Here is a 27,848-nt window from a genome sequence, read left to right on the forward strand (position 1 = left end):
CTATAGTGCAATAATCATGCTGTCTAATCAGCATCTTGATATGCCACACCTGTGAGGTGGATGGATTATCTCAGCAAAGGAGAAGTGCTCACTAACACAGATTTAGACAGATTTGTGAACAATATTTGAGAGAAATAGGCCTTTTGTGTACATAGAGTCTTAGATCTTTGAGTTCAGCTCATGAAAAATGGGGGCAAAAACAAGTGTTGCATTTATAATTTCGGTCAGTGTAGATTGCATTTAGAATTCCTACCAGAGTTAGATAATTGAGTTGAGTTGTTTTTGAGCTATTCTATCATTTTGAAAGTAACTGCAATGTTAGCTTTTCAAATCAAGAACATAAAGACTGCTTTTGTATGAAGACTTTTGTAAGAACCAACAGTCAGTTTTCAACAGTAGCCAAAGGAAGTTTCCATTAATATCTGTCAATGTAAAAAATGCAACATTTTATTTTTATATTCTTAAAAATGTGTCATTGAGCATTCTGAAATAAACTTTTCAACTGCAACATGTTGATTTTCATCGCGTTTCATGCATAATTTAAGTAACACCATGTTGATCTCCACATGTTGGGCAAGGCTTAGCCTAATGGTTAGTGAGTCTGACTTGTAACCCAAAGGTTGTGGGTTTGTGTCTCAGTATCAGCAGGGATTAAAGGTGGGGGGAGTGGATGATCAGTGCTCTCTTCCACCTTCAATAACATGACTGAGGTGAAACCCTTGAGCAAGGCACAGAACCCCCAACTGCTCCCTGGGTGTGTGTTCATGGCGCACTTGGATGGGTTAAATACAGAGCACAAATGCATGGAACACCATACTTGACTTTAACTCTGCTAAATCTAAACATGTTTCAAAAAAAGGCAACAACCCAAGGTTTTTATAAATACAGCAATATTTATTTTAATTACTGAAATTCTGTCTGTACAGAGTGGACCTGTGTTGGATGAAGTTAGGCACCACATTCTGAATTACTTGGACCATTGCACTGCCTTCGGCTTTGGTACCTGGTAATTCAGATCTGCAAAATCCTCCTCGGGCTTCAGCTTAGGACCAGGAATCATAAGAGTCTGTTGAAATCAGATTTCAAATGTTAAGTCAGCTCCAGATTCCACATTGTCTCTTTTATGTTATGCATTATTGTAATGGAAAACCAAAACTCATTTACCTTAACAATTGGATCTTTTGGTGGAGCCCATGCTGGAACAATCTTGCCATGAAGTCTCCAGCGCCCATAGGGGTTGACCAGATGCCTCTCCAGCACTATGTATTCCAGGACGTCCCTGGGTTCATCTTCATCCCCTAGCATCAACCGGCCAAAGCGGTCATAGACTGCCAGTGTCTGAGAGATGGATTGGTATCATAAGCCCAAACTCTGAGTACTCCCATATAATCACACTCTTACAAACAATTGTTATTTTAATTCACCCACCTGTCTAGAATGCATACGGACAGTCACCTGACCGTACAGGTTGCCCTTGCTGACCATGTCAGGACACCTTGCATGAACCACCCGCGGTGGTTCCAGTGACTCAACGAAGCGCCAGCGCAGAGTCTTATAACGGTTCCCCCGAACCATCTCCTGCAAAACACGCACACACACAAGTTGGATAATCAGAAATGCTGAATAAGCACACATTGAAGTGTTATCTCAGCATCATTATAGCTTTTATCAGTATTCTGAATTAGTTTTCATTTTTATGTTTTGGATTCTGAAGCGAGGCTAAAATAAGATGAATTACTCAATTGCAAATCACAGGTTATTCATATACAGATTTACTTACAGGGTAACACCTCTCTGTCACCAAAGAATGAAGCTTTTCTTTGTCAAACCTGGAGAGAATGGAAAAACGAGATTTAATACACAATATTTACTAATTAATGTAGATGTTCAAAGGGTTAGTTCCCCTGGAACGCCACTCTCATGAAAGCTAGAGATTGCGGTTTATAAAGCTTCACATATGGATATTTTTCTCATTCAAATGTATCAAATCGCTTCAGAAACCTTTATTAACACCCCGGAGCTGCGTGGAGGACTTTTTATGATGGATGAATGCACTTTATTGGACTACTGAATCTCAACACCCATTCACTGTCATTATAAACCTTGGAAGAGCCAGGATGTGTTTTAATATAAATCTGATTGTATTCATCTAAAAGAAGAAAGTCATTTACACCTAGGATGGTTTGGGGATGAGTAAATCATGGGGTAATTTTCATTTTGGGTAAACTATTCCTTTAAAGAAGAACTCCACTTCCAGAACAACAACTGACAAATAATTTACTCACCCCCATGTCATCCACAATGTTCATGTCTTTCTTTCTTCAGTCATAAAGAAATTATGTTTTTTGAGGAAAACATTTCAGCATTTTTCCTCATATAATGGACTGATACAGTGCCCCGATTTTGAACTTCAAAAAGGCCACTTTTGAAGAAGAAGGGTCTTATCTAGCATAACGATCGGTTATTTTAATAAAAATAATACAATTTATATACTTTTTAATGCCAAGCGCTCATTTTGTCTTACTTTGCCTGGACTGCCTGTTTTCTTTCCGGTTCATGACAGTTAGGGTATGTTGAAAAGCTCCCATCTCATGTTCTCCCTCAACTTCAAAATCGTCCTATATCGCTGTTTTACCTTTTTTTGTAAAGGGCGTTTGATCTTTTTTGCATGTTCACTTTGCAAAGACTGGGTCGGGACTTCTGCAATGATGTAGGATGATTTTGAAATGATTTTTGAAGTTGAGGGAGAAAATATGGTCAGAGCTTTTCGACATACCCTGTCTAGAGCCAGAATACACAGAGTTCAAGGACTGCAAAGCAAGACGAGCGTTTGAGAATAAAAAGTATTTAAACTGTATTTTTTTTTCATGTAAATAACCGAGCGTTTCGCTAGATAAGACCCTTCTTCCTCGGCTGGGATCGTTTACAACCGCTTTTGGGATTGTTTCAATAAAATAACTGAAGCTGTAACTATTGTTGATAAATAGGCTTTTTTTCTTACTGTGTGAGTGCCGCATGAGCGTCTATGAAGATCTGCTGAGCTACTGTTGGGAACCCTTTAGTGGAGAACTCTGTGTCATGGTCCTTTATTTTACGAAACCTGTTCAAACATGAAAATACCAACATTATATCAGCATACGCATAGCCCTGCTGGATTTGAAGTACGAAGTTTACATAGAGGCTGCGGTGGATCTTACGCCAGCTGTGATGCTGCGCTCTGACGCAGCTGTTCTGTGCGCTGCTTCAGACCTTCTCTGGACAGTGTGGAGAGGCGCGCATCTCCCTCAGGAGGAACGTACGGATCAAAGATGCCAGCTGAAAAAAAGATTGCACATGAAAATGAACCACAATGTGAAAAACCAAGCTTACATCATCTGAACATCTAAAGAGCAATGGTCGAGTCTCAAGAGGTTTTGGAGATCTAAACAAATGAAAATTAAAATAACTCTAAGCTGAATTTTCAGCATCATTACTCCAGTCTTCAGTGTCGCATGATCCTTCAGTAATCATTCTGATGTGCAATCATTATGATTTGCTGCTCAAGAAACATTTCTGATTACCATTAACGTTTAAAATAGTTTTTGCTGTTTTTTATGTGGAAACCGTGATACATGTTACTTAAGATTCTTTGATGAATAAAAAAAAGTTAAGATAGAATTAGCAACTTTTTGACATGTGTACCTGTGCATGCGATGTTGATGGCTCTCTCTATATACTGCTGTCGGACCACCACACCCGCAGCCCGGGCTTTATCCTCCTGCTCGCTTTGGGTTTTCTGTTTCACATTTACGGCTGGAGGAATGAAGTAGCGTTTCTTCGTGCGGATCGGAACCAGCACTGGCTGCGGCAGCCGCACGTCCAGAAGCGACGCGACACACTGCATTATACCAGGAAGAGATTTTGACAATAAATAAGTATAAAACGTACATTTGACCTTTAAAAAACTGTTGCTTTTCCATAGGAAAAACAGGTTAATGAATCACTGAGGCATTTATATTATGTACTGAAGTCTCCAGTTGACACTCAATGAACTATTTCAGCATGCACAAGCATATTCACTTAAGTTATGCGAGCAGCACTGTACACTGTATACTGTTAGGGTACAATTTTAATTTCATACCTTTATATTCTGACATGTTGCCGGTTGAAGGTATTTCAACGTCCTACATATGGAGGTCGCCATGTTCTTGCTACACTGGCTCTTTCGTGTAACCAAAAAATAGCGAACACGTGTGAATCTCTTATTAGTGCCCTCCAGTGGAAAGGAGACGTCTGATAGCATATAAGCTTGTACACCGTAGTAATATGACCAATATGTTCCACTTTTTGAGAGTGGGCGCGTAAAATGTTGTCAATTTTATAGGTCTGTCTTCCGGTCTCATCCGCGTCCAGCTATTTTAGCTGTACAAAACAGCTCGTTTTGCTGCATGATACTGCAAATTGGTGTGACTTACCATGCTATTTTAATGTATCATCTTAATTATAAACACACTGGTTGGTAGTACAAACAGTTTCACCGTTTACTGCATGTTGTTATTCGGTAAGAGTGAGCACGGCCATTTGTAAATTTTATGCGTCAGGTATCTGGTCTCATCTGCTTCCAGCTATTTTTAGCTGTACAAAACAGCCTACTTGCCGCTGATATTGCAAATTGGTGTGTCTTACCATATAATTTAATGTATTGTAAACACACTGGTTTGTAGAGCACAGTTTTACAGTTTCACGCACATTGTTATTCTTCTCATTATTTCCCTCTAGTGTCTAAAAAACCGGAAGTCTCGCCCATAGGCTTACTTTCGCATTGAATAAAAAGGTGAGTAATTTGTCATTTTAATGAGTAATTTTATTTCACGGTAACAATATAAATCACAATACAATTATTTTTTTCTTTAAAGGAGTTCACTTACAGAACAAAAATGTACAGATAATGTACTCACCTCCTTGTCATCCAAGATGTTCATGTCTTTCTTCAGTCGTAAAGAAATTATATTTTTTTGAGGAAAACTTTTCAGGATTTTTCTCCATATAACGGACTGCTATGGTGCCCTGATTTTGAACTTCCAAAATGCAGTTTAAATACGGCTTCAAACAATCACAAATGCGGTTGTAAACCAAGGAAGAAGGGTGTTATCTAGCGAAACGATCGGTTATTTTCATTAGAAAAATGCATTTTAAATACTTTTTAATCTCAAACGCTCGTCTTGCCTTGCTCTGCCTGAACTCTGTGTATTCTGGCTCAAGACAGTTAGGGTATGTCGAAAAACTCCAATCGTATTTTCTCCCTCAACGTCATAATTATTTCAAAATCATCCTACATCGCTGCAGAAGTACCAACCCAGTCTGTGCAAAGTGAACATGCAAAGATCAAACCCCCTTAACAAAAAAGGTAAAACAGCGATATAGGACGATATTGAAGTTGAGTTCAGGCACAGTAAGACAAGATGAGCGTTTGACATTAAAAAGTATATAAATTGTATTATTTTTATGAAAATAACTGATCATTTTGCTAGATTTAGCTGGGCTCGTTTGAAGCCACATTTAAACTGCATTTTGGAAGTTCAAACTCAGGGCACCACTGAAGTCCACTATATGGAGAAAAATTCTGAAATGTTTTCCTCAAAAAACATCTTGGATGACAAGGGGGTGAGTACATTATCTGTAAATATTTGTTCTGGAAGTGGACTTCTTTAACCTGAATGATAGACAGCATAAACATTAGACTGCTATCACTTTAAGAGCTGCCGGATCAACATACTGTTATTTAACTGTTCAAGGCCTGTAAGTTCAATACAATACAAAAACAAAAGAGTTCAGAAAAGTTCTAAATAAATTGTAAATAAATAAAATAAAATGTAAAAATCAAATGTATTGTAAAATCATATTCTTCTCTGTGTAAATTAAATACATTTCTTCTTATTAATTACAAATAAAATTAAAAAATAAAATGATTCATTATTAATTATAATTATAATTTAATTAATTTAATTAATTATAATTAAAGCTTGTTTGATTAACATGAATGACAGCTTAAAATCACTGTTTTGTTTTTTTTTAACACTTGTACTGGTTAATCATGTCTACCGGTATATCACCCACCCCTATTTGAATGGTTGACATAATAATAACAATGAACGGGTCAAAAATATACAGTAGGCTATGTCTGAAAAAAATGTAGAGCTCCCTCAGTGATTCGATTCTGAAACCGGGCCTGGCTGGATTAAAGTTTTTAAGAATCATCTTACATAGATACAATATTTGTAGGCAATAAAATATTTCATACCCGAGCATATCTTAAAAACATATATTCACTATCGGAATTTACCGTTTTATATGACCCATGACAATTTAATTTCAGTTTTTTACATGACCACATTTGATAAGTTACCAGCTAACGCGTTTAAAGCTGGACTACACATGAATCACTTGTCTTATAAATGCATGCAATCCACCACACAAGGAACAAATCGCATGAGATGCGATTTCCGATATTGCCTAGTTTCTATGTTGTCTCTGGCAATAATGTAACGAAAACCACGTGAAATCAGACTCGGTGACACTATCGTTGATGTTTGAAGTCTGCTGTTCAAATTCAGTCATAGTATGCAAACCTCAGGCAGGCCGCACATGTTGCACAGTGAACACAATAAGCTCCCAACATAACATCTGTGCACACACACAGGTAAACTGTCATTATATCTGTGCTTAAGTGTCCCACAACTGAGCTGATAAAGTCCTTGTCTTTCCTCCCACTGTACCTGCTGCACATGATTTAAATCATTATTTACAGGTATATGCATAAGTGATATGTTTTCCAAACACTCTGTGTTAACCTCTACGGCATAGTCTACATTGTAAAGAATACATGTTGATCTGTATATACTGTAGTTTACAAAATGCACAGAAATATAAGAGCATGAAGAGTCATGTACAAATCCAACACAGCATTCCCACAATACAGTTGTGCCGTCTTTCTTTTTTCTCATCTTCTTTAATGAACATCAATTGTATTTTTAAACAAAAGCACATTTCAGGGAAAGATTTCGACAGAATTTGATGATCACGAACCCCACGTTGGCCGCCACATCTGATATTATTGATATTATTAATTCTCTGTTGGTTTGCTGTTCCAACAATGCTAACATCTCATTTACACAAATCAGGAAATGTTCGAAACCAACTGATTTATGCTATTTTTGATTCCAACAACAGTAAAATCATTAAATACATCTTATAAAACAGCTTTGTTTAACCATGGCCGCTGCGAATGACACTGATGCCTTTCTGTGTAATTTATCATCCGTTGTGTTCATTTCCTTCAGTTTCTGGAGGTATAAACCACTGGAAGTGTTGCAGAAAAGGTGATAGTGACGTACAGGAGATCAGAGATCATATGTATGTATGTATAATCACATTTCAGATTAATTGAAGGTTTCAGAACTAATGCTCGCAGTTTACAATATACACACAGTACCATGCTTATGCGTCTTCAGTCCTATCCGTTACTAACGATGGGATTCAGAGCCGTTACCATAGAGTCTGTTCAGTCACCAGTGCGTCCCAACCTTTAACCCCCATTCTGCCCAGTCACGCCGCCGAGGATTATGGGTGAAATGCGTATATAGCCATTACTAATAAAACAGGAGAATTGTACAGAACAAAAGAGAACACAAATTTAAAATTGAGCATATCAACATCATGCTTGTTTTTTTTTAATCTATCTGTGAATGTAGGAAAGAGAGATGATCGCATAATAATACCACTGTAAGAGAGGAGCGCCATACTGAGGGAACCACGTGTGTACATGCATTATCAGATGGTAAAATAACATGGAGAATCTCTTGCGTTTCAGTCACAGCTCTGCTCGAGTGCACTTGCACCTCCCAGTGGCAGAATGGGGAACTACGTTCACACTCAAGAGTGAATAACAGTCTCGTTTCCTAGTCTTGCTTCTCTTTATTGACTCTTGGGTAATTCTTAAGATGGAGTTGCAGTTTTGTAATCGTTTCTGTTTTCGCTGAAGATAGCCAGATGACGCTCATTTTGGAGTGAGTGAGCAGGTCAGGGAGGTCAGGGAGGGGTCAGAGTTCAGAGGTCAGACGGGGGGCGCTTTCCGCTGCAGCAAGTACTGGTGGATGTCTTCCGCGTCTCTCTTGAGCCAGGCGGCGTTCAGGAGAATGTTCTCGCAGCACTGCTGTACCGTGCGCTCGGCCGCCGGCGCGTGATGACTTTCAAAGAAACTCTGGAAACATGGACGACATTTGTGTTAACAACTGCAACTCTTCAAACTCATAAATATGTGTAACAATACATTTTGTTCTTGATTTTGAACATGTATATATATATATATATATATATATATATATATATATGTGTGTGTGTGTGTGTGTGTGTGTGTGTATGTATGTATGTGTGTATATATATATATATACACATATACACACACACACACACATATATATATATATATATATATATATATATATATATATATATATATATATATATATATATATATATATATATATATATAAATATACTCAAATACTCAAAACAGTCATATTGTGAAAAATTAGTATCATTTAGTGCTATCATATTGATTAATCACATCCAAAATAAAAGTCTGTCTACATAATATATATGTTTATTGTGTATATTTATATGTACATGAGTTCATTTGCAAAAACAGATAACTCAATTTAACCATTTTCAAAAATCTTCCACTTATATACATATTGATTGACAGCACTAAATTATAACTATACTATATATATAATTTAGTGCTGTCAATCAATTAAATAATAACTAATACACATAAATACACAGTACACATTATATAAACACAAACGTTTATTTTGGATGCGATTAATCAATCTGACAGCACTATTACATATATTTTTAAAATGTATTTTACTTCTGTGCACAAAATAGAATTTTGTAACATTATAAATGTGTTTGCTGTCACTTTTGATCAATTTAATGTGTCCTTGCTCACTAATTTCTTTTAAAAATCCCAAACCTTTGAACGGTAGTTTATAATAAAAAAAAAAAAAAATAAATAAATAAATCAATCAATCATCAATTTAGACTGACTCATTAATGACTCATTAAGATTCATAACCTGGTTCCACTTAGTCCACTTCAAAAATAAAAATGTAATTAAATAAATCAGCACAAATAAACAATTTGCTTACAATGTTATGGTTTTGCAAGAGAATAGAATAGAACATAGAATAAAATATAAACCAATACAACAATATTAAAGAAATACAAAAAATATCTAATATTAAATATATCTAGTTTGTTTGTTTTGTTTTTTTCATGACAAACTATTGACAGGTTTGGTGATTCACCCAATGAGACTTTGCTAACGTTTCCTGCTGTAAATACATGCCACTTTGTCATTAACTTTATCTGCATACATTATATTAACGAATGTTGTCCTCTACTTTTTTTTTTTACTCTACTCAAATGCAATATATAGTATTTTAGAGCAGAATGTAACTATAAAACGTATATTACATTCACTCTAGACCAGTGTTGGGGAAAGTTCATTTCAAAAGTAATGACTTACAATATTGCGTTACTCTCTAAATAAATAACTAACTGCGTTACTTTTTATGGAAAGTAATGTTACATTACTTTTTCACATCTGGGCTGGCCTTTATTGTTTTTAATATCATATATATATATATATATATATATATAATATATTTTTTTTAATTTCTTTTAAATTAAAAAGTAATGTATTACTTTACTAGTTATCTGGAAAAAAAAAATTCTGATTTTGTAACTTCGCGTTAGCCAGCTAACACTGCTTTGGAAAACACTGTCTGTCAAAAATAGCTTTGTAAGTGACACAATGCTCACCTTAACTTCAGCAGCCATTTTATCTATTGCAAACCCATCCACTGTGAGCTGCAGTGAAGAAACAAAATGAACAACACATCAAAACTGCATACATATATTCATGATGCATAATCAATAAATTAGTCCTGGTACTGTATTTCCCATCTTAATTTACTTGGTGTTGCATATTTTGCATCTCTATTTGTGTATTGCACTTGTTTCACCTTGATGAGTCTTGATATGAGGAAACCGCCCTGGTAACGGTTATGAAGTTCTTCCCAGTTGTCCTTTACAAATTTCCATGCAGCTTTGCGGCCCTGTTTGCTGCTTCCAGCTACGCCCCCAATTACAGACACAGTGTCCTGGGGACGAACCTCCTCCTAAAAATACCACAGCCACACTCAGCGTCACTGTTCACCCTTCTGGAGATTTTTAATTCCCACAGACTCAGATTAGAGCTCAGACAATGAGCGTGTCAGATCAGATTGGATTTCTTGTGAGAACGGTAATTCAAAGATGAGAGAGATGAACACGCTGCTTTATTGATCTCACGAGGAAAATGAATGCACTGCAGCTTCAAACATTAATCACAGGGATAGAAATAATACTAGTCCTTTAATACATAAAATATAGATATTTTGGTCAAATAAATTACAGGTTTGGCACAATTCACCCAGAAAGACTTCACCGTTTCCTTTATCCTTTCAAACATTTCACACTCTTACAAAGTGTGTTTCTGGTGCTTTAAAATTTTCCAGTCTGACCTATTTTCTACAGTAAGTGTGTGTGTGTATTTGCATACCGACAGGGCAAAGTTAAGCACTCTCTGGATGAGGTCAGGGGCGGGAATGGCTCCCAGCACTCTCTCGATGCGGTTCTTCTCCTCCTGCATGTCTGCCTGCTTGTGAAGCTGAACACAGAACATGAGAGATGAATTTTATCTGTCTGCACCTTTAAGGCTGTCGCTGTGTAATGTTCAGACTTGTGCTAATCATCACCTTGAGCATGGTGTCAAGCGTTGTGCTGTCTCCGTGCTTCAGAACTGTTAGGTACACCTAAAGAGAATGCAAAAAACACCTGTTTACAGGGACATGTTGATCCACTACCAATAAAAACAACAGAGGAGCACCATTTACAAAATCAGCTGATAGACTTGTCCCAATAAAACTAATGTATAGGTAATAGTGCTGCACCAAAATAACATTTCAATCGACAAAATGTTTATGATGGAAATGTGTCTGTGTTATAAGCAGAAATGCGAGACGACTCACCGGACTCCTGAGGTCTGCAGGCAGGATCTGTTTACCCTCCACATGCTCTTTGAATCTCCGCCGGGCCTCCTCCAGAGTGGCTTTATGCCCCGCTTTACCCAGCTTCCCCAGCACCAGACCCCGCAGCAGGGCGTCCAAATGCCCTAAACAAGAGACGGGAGAAAGGCAACCAACAGAAGAGCACTTAATTTGAGTGTTGTGCCACATGAATGTCAACTAATCAAGAACAAGCCATTGATCTAAAACAGAACAGTGTTAATGGAAAAATATGTCAAATGCAAACATAAGTTTATGTGAGAAATAGTCTAGGTTTTTAATTATTTGGGTGAACTATTCCCTTAAGCCCCACAGTGTAAATGCAGCTTAATAGACCTGCCATAGTCTATTATGTTTTTAATAATAAAACAACTACACTGAGAGAAAAAAACAAAACAAAACAAAACAAAAAAAACATTTCTGCATTCTCCATATAATGGACTGATATGATGCCCCGATTTTAAACTTCCAAAATGCAGTTTAAATGCGGCTTCAAACGATCCCAAATGCAGCTGTAAACGATCCCAGCCAAGGAAGAAGGGTCTTATCTAGTCAAATGATTGGCTATTTTCATAAAAAACATTTAAATACTTTTTAATCTCAAACGCTCATCTTGCCTTTCTCTCCCTGAACATGCAAAGAAGATCAAACACCCTTAACAAAAAGGTAAAACAGCGATATAGAACGATTTTGAAGTTAAGGGAGAACATGAGATGGGAGTTTTTCGACATACCCTAACTGTCATGAACCGGAACAAAAACACTCCAGGCAGGAGTAAGACAAGACGAGCATTTGGCATTAAAAAGTATATAAATTGTATTATTTTTATTAAAATACCCGATCGTTATACTAGATAAGACCCTTCTTTCTCGGCTGGGATCATTTGATGCCGCATTTAAACTGCCTTTTGGAAGTTCAAAACTGGGGCACCATATCAGTCCATTATATGGAGAAAAATGCTGAAATGTTTTCCTCAAAAAACAACATTTCTTTACGACTGAAGAAAGAAAGACATGAACATCTTGGATGACAAGGGGGTGAGTACATTATATGTGAATCTTTGTTTTGGAAGTGGACTTCTCCTTTAATAAAAAAATAAAGACTGGTGATGTACAGAGCCCGGCACATGACGTGACCCAAAAATGAAAATTCTGTTTTGCTTGAAAAGTCCTTGAAAGTCCTGTAATTTCATTTTACAGTATCTGTACGAACCCTGTTAATTACTTACCCTCATGTCATTCCAAACCTGTAAGACCTTTGTTCATCTTCGGAACACAAATGAGGATATTTTTGAAATCTGAGAGTTCTGACCCCGCACAGACAGCAACCCAACTGACACGTTCAAGACCCAGAAAGGTAGCAAGGACATCCTTAAAATAGTTCATTTGACATCAGTGGTTCAACCGTAATTTAATGAAGCTGTGAGAATTCTTTTTGTGTGCAAAGAAAACAAAAATAACTTTAACAATTTCTTCTGACTTCTGTCATCACCGTCTCACATGGACTATTTTAACAATGTCCTTACTACCTTTCTGGGTCTTGAATGTGTTAGCTGCATTGCTGCCTATGCAGGATCAGAAAGCTCAAATATCTTAACGTGTTCTGAAGTTGAACAAAGATCTTACGGATTTGAAATGACATGAGGGTGAAAAATTAATAAAAGAATTTTCATTTTTGGGTGAACTATCCTTTTAATTAAAATGAAGGAATGAATTCTTATTTAGTGTTTTATCCCTTCGTATCATGTGAGGAGCTGTAAATACCCATGTTGTAACACAAATGAATGAAGATCATTGGATTTTCTCTTTACTTTAAAATGAATGCCTAGTTTGTGGTGCATTATCATTTTTAATTAAAAACACAACAACAGTAAAACAAAAACAAACTCACTTATATTGAACATGGAAACATTGCCAAAAAGGCACTTTTGCTACTCGCTTTAACACCAACTCCTCCATCACAGTCATATCTCCTTACTCTATTCACATAAGTGAAATCTGACTCCTGGAGCAAATGGAGCAGATGCTTTGTTTATAATTGTAGCATCTGTTGTCCGACTAAATGAAAGTTTTTATTTCTATTAAAAAAAGGAAAACGATGCCGAGTGGGCAAACACAGTGTAACACTGATAATACAGACTAAAGAGGCAAGCTCACTTCAAATTTCAAGTATTTACTTTATATTTGTTTATTTTAGATTAGTAGTTTTTTATATTTTATTTTTACATGCCATTTACAAACGTAAAAATAAATATATCTGTGATTAATATTATTAATATTAGTATTACTAATTAATTAATTAATATTTACATGAATTTAACTTCTTAAAGAAATGAGTCAAAATAACATTTGTTTTTGACTTTTGTTATCTGTTATCTACTAGGGCTGTCACTAACGATTATGTTGGTAATCGCGTGATCTGTTGATTATTCTGATGATTAATCGAGTAATCGGATAATTATATATATTTTTTGTAGCAATAAAAATAGACCTAAGTGAACAACAGCCTTTAAAATGACCTAAAATACATATATAATAGCAATGAGGCAATAATAATTAGTTCAAATAAAGTATCAAAAGCAAGTAATCATATGGTTTCATTGAACAAAACTGTTCAAATACATAAGGTAATATAAACAATAGAGCTAATGTTCATTACTCATTTTAACAAATGACTGCAGAAGGCACCCTCTAATCAATAATCAAAAAATCTGATAAAAAAAATTGCCTTCCCATTACGTGGTGATATTTGACTCCTTAAAGTGATTTACAGGGGAATTTAGTTTTTACCTTTGTAATGGCGTACTTCATTAAAAGTATGTCATCTTTTATGTCCAATTTTTTAATGTTTATTTTTTTTAAGCTTTTTAACATTTAAAATTAAAACAATGCAAGAGTGTGGTGCTGCTCACGCAGGAGCTGGCGTTCTGATGTAGAACATGAATCTCTCTTCCTCTATTCTTGTTCAGATAAGTAAGGCTGGGCAAAAAATTGCAAGTCATCCTCTCTGTTGAAATCTTAAGACATATTTACAAAGACTGTTTTATGAACAGTGTGCGTCTTTTTTCTGCATCCAGGTTCTACGTAATAACGCTAGCTCCTGCATCAACAGCACCACAAGCATGCGCTGTGGCTCTCCCATGAATGTGTAAAACAACAGAATAATAACAAGTAGAATAAGAATAAGTTACCAATCAAATGAAATCAGTATTAACAAAATTAATTTGTACTACAGAGATGGCACAGAAGAACAAAAAAGTGGCTTGTAGGTGTATTTCCATGTTTAAAGAGGCTCATGGGTGGCATGAATGCAATCAAATTCATAAACTCATGTTGAGATTAATGTTTTAAATATAACATTTTGAATACAGAAATATTAAATGATTTAAATAACTGAAAAGATACTTTAAAAATGAAACTAAATCTGCCAGTAGGTATCAGCAAGTTACTGATTTAATTAATGAATCATTCATTTGATTCGTTCAAATGGCTGATCTATTCAGGAATAAAGCAAATGTCTTTATGAATGGTAAATCGAATCATTGACTCACTAGATCCGTTTAAAAATGCACATTCAGTCATAAACTAAACACTGCTGTGTTTGAATGGAGATGTGCAGCGGTTCAGCAGTGACTTGTTTCTCACTATTTTTGACGACAAAATAGAGGAAAATCAGGCAAACACAAACATGCTGATCGGGTCACTTGCACATGGTGCTCTTAAATATATATATATATATTTTTTATAGTCGCATGCAGTAGTTTTGGTCGCACTGTACAGCCCTGATACTGTACGTAAATTTGCATTGCATATATTTCTTTAATTGAATCCTTCTTCACAGCATTATGTTTTATTATGATTTTTAAATGGGTTTAATATGTGTAATGTTTAATCATAATGTCTGTTCAAACTGAAAAGGGAAATAAATTAGTTACCCAAAAATGAATTCTAACTGTTTTAGAGCAAGAAACCTAGGCAAAGATAATAAGTGGAGTGCAGAGAAAAGTGCAGAATATCACACCTTTAAAGTGATAATTCACCAAAAAATAAAAATTCTGTCATCGTTTTCTCACCCTTGTGACATTACAAATCTATGACTTTCTTTCTTCATTGGAACATAAAAGTCTCAGTGTGTCTGTTTATACAGTGGAAGTCATTGACCTCTTTTATGCATTTTTGGAATGACATGAGGGTGAATATTTATGGCACAACATTCATATGTCTTTATGAATAGTGAGTTCTGGCTCTCACCCTCTCCGGTTTTGCTGTCCCAGCCCAGCTTCATGCCGATAGGGGTGAAGAGATCTCGGATAAACTCCTGGATGTCCTCGTGGAAGTCAGTGTGTGAGAGCAGAGAGGACAGAACACCCAGATTACAGCTCAGGTCACTCCACACCGTGTAGTTTGGCTCATTCACAAATGCTTCCATCACCTTCAACACCTCCACAGTACTGATCATACCTGCTCGAGCCTGAGGGCATGACAGAGAGAGAGACGGCACAACACCATTAAAAACAGACAGAGAGGAGAAACAGAAACGAATAATGACATTGTTGAAATTGCTTTTCTCAAGAAACATTTCAGCAACACTGAGCACAAGGATAGAGAAACACCAATACTAAAATCACTAATACACTCAAACAGACAAGCACAAAATAAAAAAAATAAAAAACACATTTAAAGAGATCACCTAAAATTAAAGTTCACCTAAAAATGAAAACTCCATCATCATTCTGTCTCAGCCTCAACTTGTTCCAAACCTGTATGAATTTTTTTCTTTTGCTAAACATACAAGATATGTGGCTAACCAAACAGTTGCTACCCCCCCCCCCCCCGACGGTACCCCCAGCCCCCCCTTAAAGGTCAAGTAAACTTTATTTTCTATATAGCGCCAGATCACAACAGAAGTCATTTAAGGTTACCTTGTGAATGAATGGCGGAGACACGGTTTTGTTTATTACACAAATACTGAAGCACACGTGAGGCTCGCAGTGGTATTCGGCCTTTGCGTCTCATTATATGATGACATAAACACATGAACTTAATCTCCAGAGCTGCTAAGTCAGTTCATGTGAATTTTACCGTTTCAAATGAGATAATTATTATCATATCATAGTGTATACACACATAAACTAATCGGCAACCTGTGATAATAAAAGTATGGCTTAACATGTAACAGAAATGTACTAGTCTTGTATTAATTTTGTACAGTATAATGTAGGTGTTTATATATTCCTATTTATGGCAAATTTAAATAAAACAATAAAATGCTAAAATAAATATTAAAACAAGATTAAGCACCTAACTGTAGAAAAAAAAAAAAAAATCAACAATTATTATTTTAACAGAAAATTCACACAATTTTTCTTATATGTATTAATTTTAACAGAAAAACCTCTGTTTGTCTGGCAACAAATAAAAGGGTTTAATTTTCATTTCTTTAAAAATAAAATGTTTAATGCCTTCATTTAATTATCAGAAAAATTAAAACACAAGAATTTCTGAAAAAAAAAAAAAAAAAAAAAAAAAAAAAAAGGACGTAGGGCCTTATTGTTTAAAACTTGAGCTTATTTATTTATTTTTTTTCACTGAAATAAATGTTTTGTTATTACACAGAGTAAAGCACGAACACTGGAAGTCAATGGGGACCAGCAGAAAAAAGAAACTATATTTGTGCTATATTTAAATAATGAATATTTCATAATTATGAAGTCATCCAATGGATATTAAAAACAAAACCGGCCTCTACACTTTCCATTGTTTCAGCAAAATCCCAATTTAACATTTCTCAGTATCCATACAGGTTTGCTAACAAAGTTTTTTTTTTTTTTTTTGTTAGAGCTGAACTTTCAAAACCCACATGATTTGATTCACAATTTATAATGTATTAGTCAGGCCTGGAGGCTTGAAAGAACCAGACTTCCATAAAACACTGTAACTTGACACTTCACTCAAGTCTTAACAGTCAATACTTGAGACTTGACTCAAGGTGGACATCTGAGCCTCTACTCTGACTTGCAAAACACTGATTCAGACTCACCAAGGAGAAGAGGTCGTTTTGCAGACCCAGGCGGTCCACAGGCAGCAGTGTGAGGTCTCGGATACCAGGCAGCAAACTTTCCAGCATGGCCGAACTGTATTGGATCCTGTAAAATCCCACGGTACCTGGATTAATCTGCACATGGAAGAAGACCAAGACCCATTTAAGTGTTTTCATAAACATACATAAGATAGGTCATCAATCTTCAATGTTTTTAGAGTTCATTGATACTTAAATTTTAAAAAGCTATAGCCTTTTCTGACCTTGATCCAATGGTCAGATGCAACGTTGGTGATGTTAACTGTGGTTTCAGGCTGATCCAACAGAACCTTCATCTTGGTGCAGCTCGGGTCCTCACTGGTGCAGATGCTGATGGGAACCATCCAATTGGGGCAGTTCTCATCTAGCACATAAAAACAAATATTAGAGTATAACAGAGCCAGAAAAGAGAAAAATAAATCAGAAGGTTCTATAGTTTAAAGGGATAGTTTACCCAAAAATGAAAATTCTGTCATTGATTGCTCACTCTCATGTTGTTTCAAACCCGTAAGACCTTTGTTCATCTTCAGAACACAAATTAAGACATTTTTGATGGAATTCGAGAACCTTCTGACCCTGCAAAGACAGCAATGCAACTGACACATTCAAGGCCCAGAAAGATAGTAAGGACATCGTTAAAATAGTCCACGTAACATTAGTGGTTCAACTTTTTATAACTTTAAATTTTATAACTTTATGAAAAATATCCGAGTTATTGTTCGATGCACATTCACAAGGGTACCACGATGCAAGAGTGTGGTGCTGCTCACGCAGGAGCTGGCGTTCTGATGTAGAACATGAATCCCTCTTCCTCTATTCTTGTTCAGATAAGTAAGGCTGGGCAAAAAATTGCAAGTCATCCTCTCTGTTGAAATCTTAAGACATATTTACAAAGACTGTTTTATGAACAGTCTTTCTCTGCATCCAGGTTCTACGTAATAACGCTAGCTCCTGCATCAACAGAACCACAAGCATGCGCCGTGGCTCTCCCATGAATGTGCGCCGAAGACTGACACAGAAGAGAAGAAATTTGTTGAATAAAGTTATTTTTATTTTCTTTGCGCACAAAAAGTATTCTCATAGCTTCATAAAATTATGTTTGAACCACTGATGTTGCATGGACTATTTTAACAATGTTCTTACTACCATTCTGGGCCTTAAATGTGGTAGCAGTGTTGCTGTCTATGCAGGGTCAGAAAGCTCTCGGATTTCATCAAAAATATCTTAATTTGTGTTCCAAAGATGAACGAAGGTCTTATGGGTTAGGAACGACATGAAGGTGAGTAATTAGCAGGGTTCGTACAGATACTGTAAAATGAAATTCCAGGACTTTCACAGATTTTTTAAGCACTACTTATTTGATTTTCAAGGACTTCAATCAGAGATCTCACTTATCGAACAATGTCTTCTATTTCAAATTCTAAAAAAAGAGAAATAGATAAAAATATACTAATAAAAAAAAAATGGCAAAAATAAAGTGAAGCACATGCAAAATATTACTACTAAAATATTACAAAGGGTTTGTGTATTCTGTCATTCTTTTTTTTTTTTTGCTTTTTATAACTGTACTGTATTAATGGTTTGATGTTTTCTACTGTTTAAGAAAAAAAAAAAAAAAACCACCACAAAATCGCTCCGAAATCCTGTTCTGAAACAAATGATTCGTAAACCAGCACCAAAGTCCCAGTCTGAATCAAATGATTTGCGATCCACGCTCAGAAGATCCGATCTAAAGCAAAAGATTCGTGAAGCTGCTCCAAAGTTCCGATCTAAATCAAATGATTTGCACTCCGAAGTTTCGATCCAAAGCAAAAGATTTGTGAACCAGCACCGAAGTCCTGATCTGAATCAAATTATTTGCGATCCATGCTCTGAAGTTTCGATCTAAAGCAAAAGATTTACGAAGCCACACCAAAGTCTTAATCTGAATCAAATGATTTGACATTTCGATCTGAAACAAAAGATTCACAAACTCATACCGAAGTCCCGATCTGAATCAAATGATTTGCAATTTGTGCTCTGAAGTTTCGATCTGACATTGATTGGGACTTCAAATCGCGTATGGCGAATCATTTGATTTGAATCATTCAATTTGCTAAATGATTCACAAACCTGTTCCGATCTAAATCAAATGATTCACGGTATGCGCTTCAAAGTACCAAACTGAATCAAATGATAGGCGATATGCCAAGTTCCAATCTAAATCAAATGATTCGAGATACGTGAACTGAAGTGCAGATCTGAAACAAATGATTTGTTGTACGTGAAGTTCCGATCTAAATCAAATGACTTGCAATACAATTTGAAACAAATGATTCACGATATGTGATATTGCAATGCAATGTTTTAACTGATTCAAAGTCTCAAAAAGCTCTGTTTCACCCATCATTACATTCTTTTTAAAATCATTAAAAGCGATGTTGAAATTCAAAAAAAGATGATCTGGTCTTCACTCATGAAGTCATGAGTTTGAATCATTCAGAGTGGTTCCAGCATAAATTACTCAACTGATTTGGTTCATCTGTTCCTCTTTTCGCATCTTCAGCCATGTTTACACAACACTGTCAGTACTATTACTAGCTTAGCTTGATTGTTTCCTGACATTAACTGAAATAAGCAAAAAAGGTATAATGTTTTTTGAATTGTGTAAATTTTGCTTGAAAAGATGTATGCTATGACAAAATTAAACACTTATTTCATAGATACATTGTCCTTCAATAATCCAAGCACTTCTGAAGTACCTCTTCAGGAATGTTTCTATTTTCAAGGGTTTCAAAAAGTCAAATTCAAGTACTTCAAGCACTTTAAGCACCTTGTACAAACCCAGAATTTTCATTTTTGGGTGAACTATCCTTTTAACTGCCCTTTAACTCCTTTTTTGCATGTACCATTACGTGGTCCACTAGCACAGAACTTCTTCTGAGAGATTTTCAGCACGCGGTCACTGCCATGCTGGGAAAAAAAAAAACCAAACCAATTATTTCAGCTCTGATTAAATCTTGTATTGCCAAGACAACAGTTGTTATTACCAGATGCTCCCTGAGAAGCTCATAGCCCATCTCAGCAAGACTTCTCAATACCTCGAGGGGTATTTAATTTATATTTAGGGAAAAAGACATTCTGATTTAAAAAAAAAAAAAAAAAAAAAAGCCCATAGTACTGGATTGGATCAAAAACACAAAACAAAACCTTTCTGAGAACGGGTCTGTAAATGTTACCTGCTCCTGATCCACTACTATAATAGGGAAGCCCATTTGTTTGGTCCAGGAATTCATCACTGCGGCAATAGGCTTTCCACTCGCTTGCTCCAAACACTCCCATAGGTCCTCTGGGACAGAGAAAGCGAGAACGTCACACCCTTTATTTCCGAGTACACGGCAATTAACAAAGCATAATAACAACACTGGTGCCTGATCACACACACGCCCACAACACTCCTGCCAAATACTATGTTGTTTCGGAATTACAATGTAACACACTATGTAATTACTACAGCTGTAAACCCTGTTGTCTGGACCAGATCGTGGGCCACAAAGCAATGCTGAATCATTTCCTTATGGAAACACTTTCCCACATAAACTGAGCACAAGTAAAAATGAATGGTTATTTATTTATTTTCAAAACAGATGAAATCACTGTACTCTACAAACTCCGGATGCATAGAAAAAAATTCAACAAAATTGTCCAAATTCCTTTTTTTCTTTAAATTCTTTCTTTTTATTTTATTTTGTTCTCTTGAGACTTTTGAGTTCTAATTTATAAACTATAATTCTAATACTGTATTATAATGTTTTAAGTATGAAAAATTAAACTAAAGATTAAACTAAACGTTAAATGCTAGAAACATCATCCTATTCAGTGAAATTGATACATAGGTCACTCTCTCTAAAACATGCTGCTAGCTTTCCACACTTCAAGATAACTGCTAGGACTGTTACAATTATCAGTTTAGACTGATGAGTAACCGTCATAAAAATAATTGCGATTTATGACCTAATTGAGTTTTGTTCATGTCAAAAACAGTCTATGCCTATAACTCTTATATTCATATTTAACATCATGATGAAATGGAAGTAGTAAGAGATGTTTTCTTCTGTAATGTGATGTACATCTGAGTGTAACAGTTTAGTGAAAAAGAAAAATGTAGGATGGTGAATGTAGGTGTATTACTTCAAACAACTTAGATGTGTTTGTTTGTTTTTTAAGTGCCGCCTTTGACTATTTTTATACTGAAAACTCTATTAAAATTTAAAATAGAAACTATAAAAGCTAAATATAAATGTGAAGAGATGTGGTTATGTGTAAAATCATAGTGAGCCCAAACACTGCAAAAAGAATCTTGGATTTACAAGGTCATTAGTCTGTTTAGTCATCAAGATAAAAAACTATTAGAGGGTCAAAGATTAACCTACGCAAAGACTGTCACGTTAACTTACCAGTAGATGCATTTTTGTGCTGAAACTTCAAAAGGTAAGCATTCATTCCCTTTCTAAAATCCTAGAAAAAAGGTCATTCAATCAGAAATGATTCAAACACAAAATTGTAAAGAATTGTAAATTAATCTAAAGTGGAGATCAAAATTAGAGAACAACCTATAATTTCCTAAATTTCAAGGTCACTGCTTAGTCCTATGTAAAGTTACCCTAACAGGAGCAGAAGGGCAGTTTTTAAGCATATCCAGCGTTTCTGCAGAAGCGCAAAGGGAAAACAATATAGCAATATGTTCTCTAAGAATAGTTCAAGTTTTACTTTCACTTTCAAATAAGCAGCAATTCAGTGTATAGCAATTGTTTGTTTTTAGTTTGTTTCAGTTCTCCCTCTTTTTCTCGTTTTTCTTCAGTAAAAGCGCCGTGCACATTTTACTTTCGCTTTCAAATTAGTGGCAGTTCGGTGTCAAGCAGTTGTTTGTTTTTAGTTCGTTTGAGTTTTCCCTCTTTTCTTCACTATCCTTCAGTTTTAAGTAGCTTGTAAAAGCGTTGTGCGCATTTTACTTTCACTTTTAAATTTACGGCATTACAAACTTTTATTAACAAAACGAATAAAAATACAATAGTTATATGCCTAATATAAAATAATAACTTACACAAAGTTTAAATCGGTATACAAAACTGAAAATCGGTAAACGCTGTGTAAGAAATGAAGAACGTTTATTAGCAAACCGAATAAGAAAGTACGGCATACACCTTGCCGTAATATATATATATATATATATATATATATATATATATATATATATATATATATGTGTGTGTGTGTGTGTTTAATTACACAGTTTAAATAAATAAAAATCAGCAAACACTGTGGAACCAAATAAGTATGAAACTTCCACTACCAACTTAGATAAATGGCAAAGTCAGCAAGCTTTTCAACATCCAAAATATTTTAAAAACAGGCACTTTTGCATTTCATTTTGAAACTCTTGCGCCATGGTCTTGTCTTTCTCATCTCTCTCTTCTTGTCAGTCAGCTCGACTCACTCTCTTCAGGTGATGAAATCTGATCTGTGACGCAACTATCGTTCGGCACACCGCATTGAGCAGCTGCGTTCAGTTTTAATTGTATTGTCTGTTCTCTTACTGAACTAAATGATTTTTTTTACTACAAAAAAACAAAAAAACAAACAAACAAAACAACAAGTTCTTCTTCAGGTGACTCAGATGAAGCAGCACATATTGCCGTCTACCGCGTATTGTTTAATGGATTTTGAGCGACCTAAGCCATGTAGCACAGAAATTACGCTTTCGCTTCACTTTAAAATGAAACACATGAGGAAACAATCCTTCACAAAAATTAGAGAACACTTCCAGATACCTTTAAGTTATTGGTGTTAATCTGACACCTGGTGATAATTTGCTTAATTATATGACAAACTCTAATAAACTGTGAGCATTCCTCCAATTTTCACTGAGATTGCAAGATGGCGGGTTGTTCTAGGGTTACTGAAACCCTGCGACAGGAGGTTGGCCAGATGAAGGCCTAAAGGGATGACCCTTTCAGCCATTGCAAGAGAAGCTGGTCATTCCAAATCTGTGATGCCTTGGTTTTACAATAATGCAGGTTTACAAAGACACTAAGTCATTCAAGTTCCCCAAAAAAAGCTGGTCGTCCACGTAAGACAAATGCATGTGAAAACTGGATAATGCAGAGACTCTCAATGGGAAACTGGTTCAACACTGCAGCTGGACTTGCTGCAGTCTTTCTTTCTTCAGTCGATAAGAAATTATGTTTCTTGAGGAAAACATTTCAGGAATTATCTCCATATAGTGGATTTCAATAGTGCCCCCAAATTTGAACTTTCAAAATGCAGTTTCAATTGGCTCTAAATGATCCCAGACGAGGAAGAAGGGTCTTATCTAGCAAAACAATCTGTACCTTTTTAAACAAACCGACAATTATATACTTTCTAACCTCAAACGTTCGTTCTAGCTCTGTGTGAACTTTTTTTCTGGTTCAAGTTAGGGTATGTCAAAAACTTCCATCTCGTTTTCTTTTTCCCCAACTTCAAAATCGTCCTACATCGCTGCAGATGTACAGACCCAATGTTTACAAAGTAAACATGCAAAGAAGATCAAACGCCCATTACAAAAAATGGTAAAACAGCGATGTAGGATTATTTTGAAGTTGAAGAAGAAATCGAGATTGGAGTTTTCAACATACCAACTGCATTGACCCAGATTACACAGACTATGCAAGTGCATCGCAGAGAAGAGACAAGATGAGCATTTGAGGTTAAAAAATATATATATTGTCAAATTGTTTAGAAAACGACTGATTGTTTTGCTAGATTAGACCCTTTTTCCTTGTCTGGGATCATTTAGAGCCATTTGAAGCTGCATTTTGGAAGTTCAAACTTGGGGGCACCATTAAAGTCCACTATATGGAGATAATTCCAGAAATGTTTTCCTCAATAAATAATTTCTTTACGACTTAAAAAAGACACATCTTGGATGACAAAGGGGTGAGTAAATTATCTGTAAATTTTTGTTCTGGAAGTGAACTTCTCCTTCACAATAACGTAATGGCCGGGCCAGATTCCTGATCTAAAACAGACTGAAAATCTTCTTGGCGACAAAGTTACTGCTAAGAAACCCACTACAGCTGCCAACCTATGGAATGGAGTGGAAGAAGAGTAAACCAAGATCACACCAGCGCAGTGAGAAACTAGTGATGTCCTGCGGCTGCAGATGTGCTGAAGTCATTTAAAACAAAGGATCTACACTTCCTACTAATTTTTGACAGCTGTAACCCTGCGAGACTGAAGTTGTAATCTTCTTTTGGGCTACAGTGGTTACGGTTCTCTAATTTTGATCACTGTGTTTTCCACAAAATAAAGGTTTTTGTTGAAATACCTTGGATATTTTGTCAAACATGTCAGTAGAACAGTGGTATACCCACAGCTGATATTCTTTCAAGTTTTGAGTGAGAAATATTAAGAATATTTAAAAAAAAAAAAATTAACAGTTTATAAATTGTTCTCTAATTTTAATCTCCACTGTGTAAGTCAGTATTAACAAAAGCTGGTTGCAACAATTAACAAAAGTCATCTGTCAAATTACAAATGCCAGAAGATCACATACTCCAGCACAATAGACAGACAAGCAACATGTCTTTTTTTTTTTTTTTTTTTTTATACATTCTCCCACATTGACCACCTGACAGCTGGCTGAACGTGACCGCTCACCTCATCGCCGATGTAGTTATGCAGCATGCGAATGACAGAGGCCCCTTTGCTGTATGATATGGCATCGAATATTTCATCCACTTCTGAAGGGTGTCCGACATCAACCTACGATTTAAAACACACCCGCTCTGAAACATGACTCAGAGATCAATATTTCATCAAGCTAAATTTGGGTCTGGAATTTAAATGCTGTAAAGTGATATGCCTGAGCAGACAAACAGACAGACTGACAAACAAAGGGAAAATCAAAACTTTCTGCTATCCACACAAACACTTAAAAGCAACAAACATGAGAAACACACAGTGGGAGATCAAGGAGCAATGAGAGATACCTCAATAGGGTGGCTGTTATCTAATGCATCCAGGTCCAGAGCCCTAGTGTAGTCGGCAGATACAAACTGTGTCCAGATGTCGTACTCAGGAAAACAGTGGTCCACACAGAGGTACTCAATCCAAGACGCAAAGCCTTCGTTGAGCCACAAATGAGTCCACCATTCCTGCAGCAACAGACATCTTCTTTTTTACCGCTGTGACCTACAAAAACTATATGTGGTGTACCTACCGCACCGAACATCTGAACACTCACCATGGTAACCAGGTTCCCAAACCACTGATGTGCCAGCTCGTGGCCGACTACCAGGGCCACCCACTGCCGGGACGATGCACACGAGTTCTTTGGGTCAATCAGCAGAGCTGTCTCCCTGTGAGGGGATGAGCACAAAATTTTAAAAAAGGAAATGAAAAATACATAAGAATAGAACGCAATGAACACAATGTGGTTCATTTTGTTCAGGTATGGCTGGGGATTAACATGCTACCAAGACAGATGAAATATTAATGAAGTTCTCCTGAACAGCTTCTTTCAAAAAGCACATGGTTCTGATGGATTTCCGTGTTGATTTGTCAAGTCTTAAGTTTGATGTTTATTCATTTAATTTAAAAGTCACCTGTAAGTAACAAGGCCCCAGTTTTCCATGGCACCTACAGAACGCAAGAGCAGCAAAGGTTAAAACTAAACATAACAATATCTGTGACGTTTAATATTTAATGGAAATGATACTAACCAGCAGCAAAATCAGCAATAGCAATTAGATCAATTTTAGGCAACGGATAAGGAACATTGAAATAATCTTTGTAGAACGGAAGGGTCTTTGTAGCAACCTGAAAAACAGAAAAAAAAGTATTTTTATAACCACAGCATTAAGTAAAATACTACATGAATTTTTATACTGTTATACATAATGTTGTGACATTTAAATTCACTTCTAGCACTGAAAACATTTTTATTTTAGTGCCTTCTTTTTAATATCACATTTATCAGTTATAGTCCATAAAATGACAAAAATTGTCAGCTTATGATATGCATATTAAAATAATGTTAATAATATTAATTATTAACGGTTCAAAAGTTTGGAGTCAGTAAATTCTCTTATGTTCACCAAGGCTGATTTACTGTAAATTCAGCAGAACACTGCAAAACATTATTACAATTTAAATACAAATTGCCATTATCAATTAATACTTTAAAAAAAAAAAAAAAAAAAAAACCATTTTGTTGGGATTCTTTGAAGAACAGAAAGTACAAACCAACAGTATTTATTTAAAAAATAAAATCTTTTTAACAATGTTAAAGTAATTACACTCATTTTTGGATTAATTTAATGCATCCTTGCTGAATAAATGTAATACATTCTTTTAAAAAAATAAAATAAAATAAAAATAATAATAATAATAATAATTTATATATATATATATATATAAATAAATAAAATATTTTACTGACCCCAAACTTCTAAATTATAGTGTATATTTTTATATTTTGTTTTTATATTTTAAACAAATGTTTTAAAATGAAAGATTAACAATATAAATTATAAAAATATTATGTCTTTTAAAAAATCTGATAGACTAATAATAATAATAATAATAATAATAATAATAATAATTTATTTATATAGGACTTTTCATACATGGAATGCAACTCAAAGTGCTTCACAAGCATAACACAAATATTAAAAATACAATATTAATATAAGATTCAACAAGTATAAACAAATATAAACAAGTGTATGTATGTTTATGTATGTGTATATACGTATATGCAGCGCATCTAAAAAAATTAGAACACTGAGAGAAAACGTTTTTTTTGGTAACCAATTTAAAAAACTGAAACTTTCATATATTCTAGATTCATTTCATGTAAAGTAAAAGTAAAACTTTCAAAAGTTTTGTTTTAATTTTGATGAGTAGAGCTTACAGCTCATGAAAGTCAAAAATCCAGTATCTCAAAATATTCGAATATTTCCTAAGCTCAGCAAAAAAACAAAAAAAAAAAAAAAAAAAAAAAAAAAAAAAAAAAAAAAAGGATTTGCAAAACAGAAAAGTTCAAGTTCTTTAAAGTATTTTCATTTATGCACTCAATACTTGGTCGGGCTCCTTTAGCACAAATTATGGACTGGATCGACTGTTTCTTATCTTTCTCTTGAAAAATATCCCATAGATTCCATATGGGATTCAGGTCAGGCATGTTGGCTGGCCAATCAAGCACAGTAATACCAAGGTCAGCAAACCACTTGAAATTGGTTTTGGCACTGTGGGCAGGTGCTAAAGTCCTGCTGGAAAAGGAAATCAGCATCTTCATAAAGCTTGTCAGCAGATGGAAGGATAAGGTGCTCTCCTGGTAGACGGCTACATTGACTTTGGACTTCATAAAACACAGTGGACCAACACCAGCAGACGTCACAACACCCCAAATCATCACTGACTTCAGAAACTTCACACTGGACTTCAAGCAGCTTGGATTCTGTGCCTCTCCAGTGTTCCTCCACACACTTAGACCATGATTTCAACATGAAATGCAAAATTTACTTTTATCTGAAAAGATGACTTTGATGACTTTTTTCATTTTTTCCTTAGCCCAGGTAAGATGCTTCTGAC

At 35.4% G+C, this 27,848-nt stretch overlaps 2 protein-coding genes across 2 annotated transcripts in view; both read right to left on the minus strand.

The window, feature by feature from the left end:
- Positions 1–882: 882 nt before the first annotated feature.
- Positions 883–4,267, minus strand: mrpl45 (mitochondrial ribosomal protein L45). The gene is made up of 8 exons (XM_051122165.1): positions 4,121–4,267; positions 3,682–3,877; positions 3,198–3,315; positions 3,002–3,100; positions 1,781–1,829; positions 1,429–1,578; positions 1,165–1,338; positions 883–1,066 (listed from the first exon to the last, which is right to left on the minus strand). The coding sequence occupies exons 1-8, from the start codon at positions 4,181–4,183 to the stop codon at positions 968–970; spliced, it is 948 nt and encodes a 315-aa protein (XP_050978122.1). The 5' UTR covers positions 4,184–4,267; the 3' UTR covers positions 883–967.
- A 2,295-nt stretch (positions 4,268–6,562) lies between these two features.
- The window catches only part of npepps (aminopeptidase puromycin sensitive), a 28,475-nt gene continuing 7,189 nt past the window's right edge, over positions 6,563–27,848 (minus strand). Inside the window, exons 7-23 of the mRNA XM_051122646.1 lie at positions 25,976–26,072; positions 25,859–25,892; positions 25,498–25,612; positions 25,244–25,408; positions 24,912–25,016; positions 21,668–21,728; positions 20,450–20,559; positions 20,120–20,183; positions 17,456–17,595; positions 17,193–17,327; positions 15,404–15,623; positions 11,118–11,260; positions 10,845–10,901; positions 10,649–10,756; positions 10,071–10,226; positions 9,868–9,915; positions 6,563–8,239 (exon numbers count right to left, since the gene is read on the minus strand). Coding sequence (XP_050978603.1) covers positions 8,093–8,239; positions 9,868–9,915; positions 10,071–10,226; positions 10,649–10,756; positions 10,845–10,901; positions 11,118–11,260; positions 15,404–15,623; positions 17,193–17,327; positions 17,456–17,595; positions 20,120–20,183; positions 20,450–20,559; positions 21,668–21,728; positions 24,912–25,016; positions 25,244–25,408; positions 25,498–25,612; positions 25,859–25,892; positions 25,976–26,072 — 1,905 coding nt within the window. The 3' untranslated portion in view covers positions 6,563–8,092. The remainder of the gene's footprint in view (positions 8,240–9,867; positions 9,916–10,070; positions 10,227–10,648; positions 10,757–10,844; positions 10,902–11,117; positions 11,261–15,403; positions 15,624–17,192; positions 17,328–17,455; positions 17,596–20,119; positions 20,184–20,449; positions 20,560–21,667; positions 21,729–24,911; positions 25,017–25,243; positions 25,409–25,497; positions 25,613–25,858; positions 25,893–25,975; positions 26,073–27,848) is intronic.

This window comes from Labeo rohita, chromosome 11 (assembly GCF_022985175.1).
Source record: "Labeo rohita strain BAU-BD-2019 chromosome 11, IGBB_LRoh.1.0, whole genome shotgun sequence".
Classification (NCBI taxonomy): domain Eukaryota; kingdom Metazoa; phylum Chordata; class Actinopteri; order Cypriniformes; family Cyprinidae; genus Labeo; species Labeo rohita.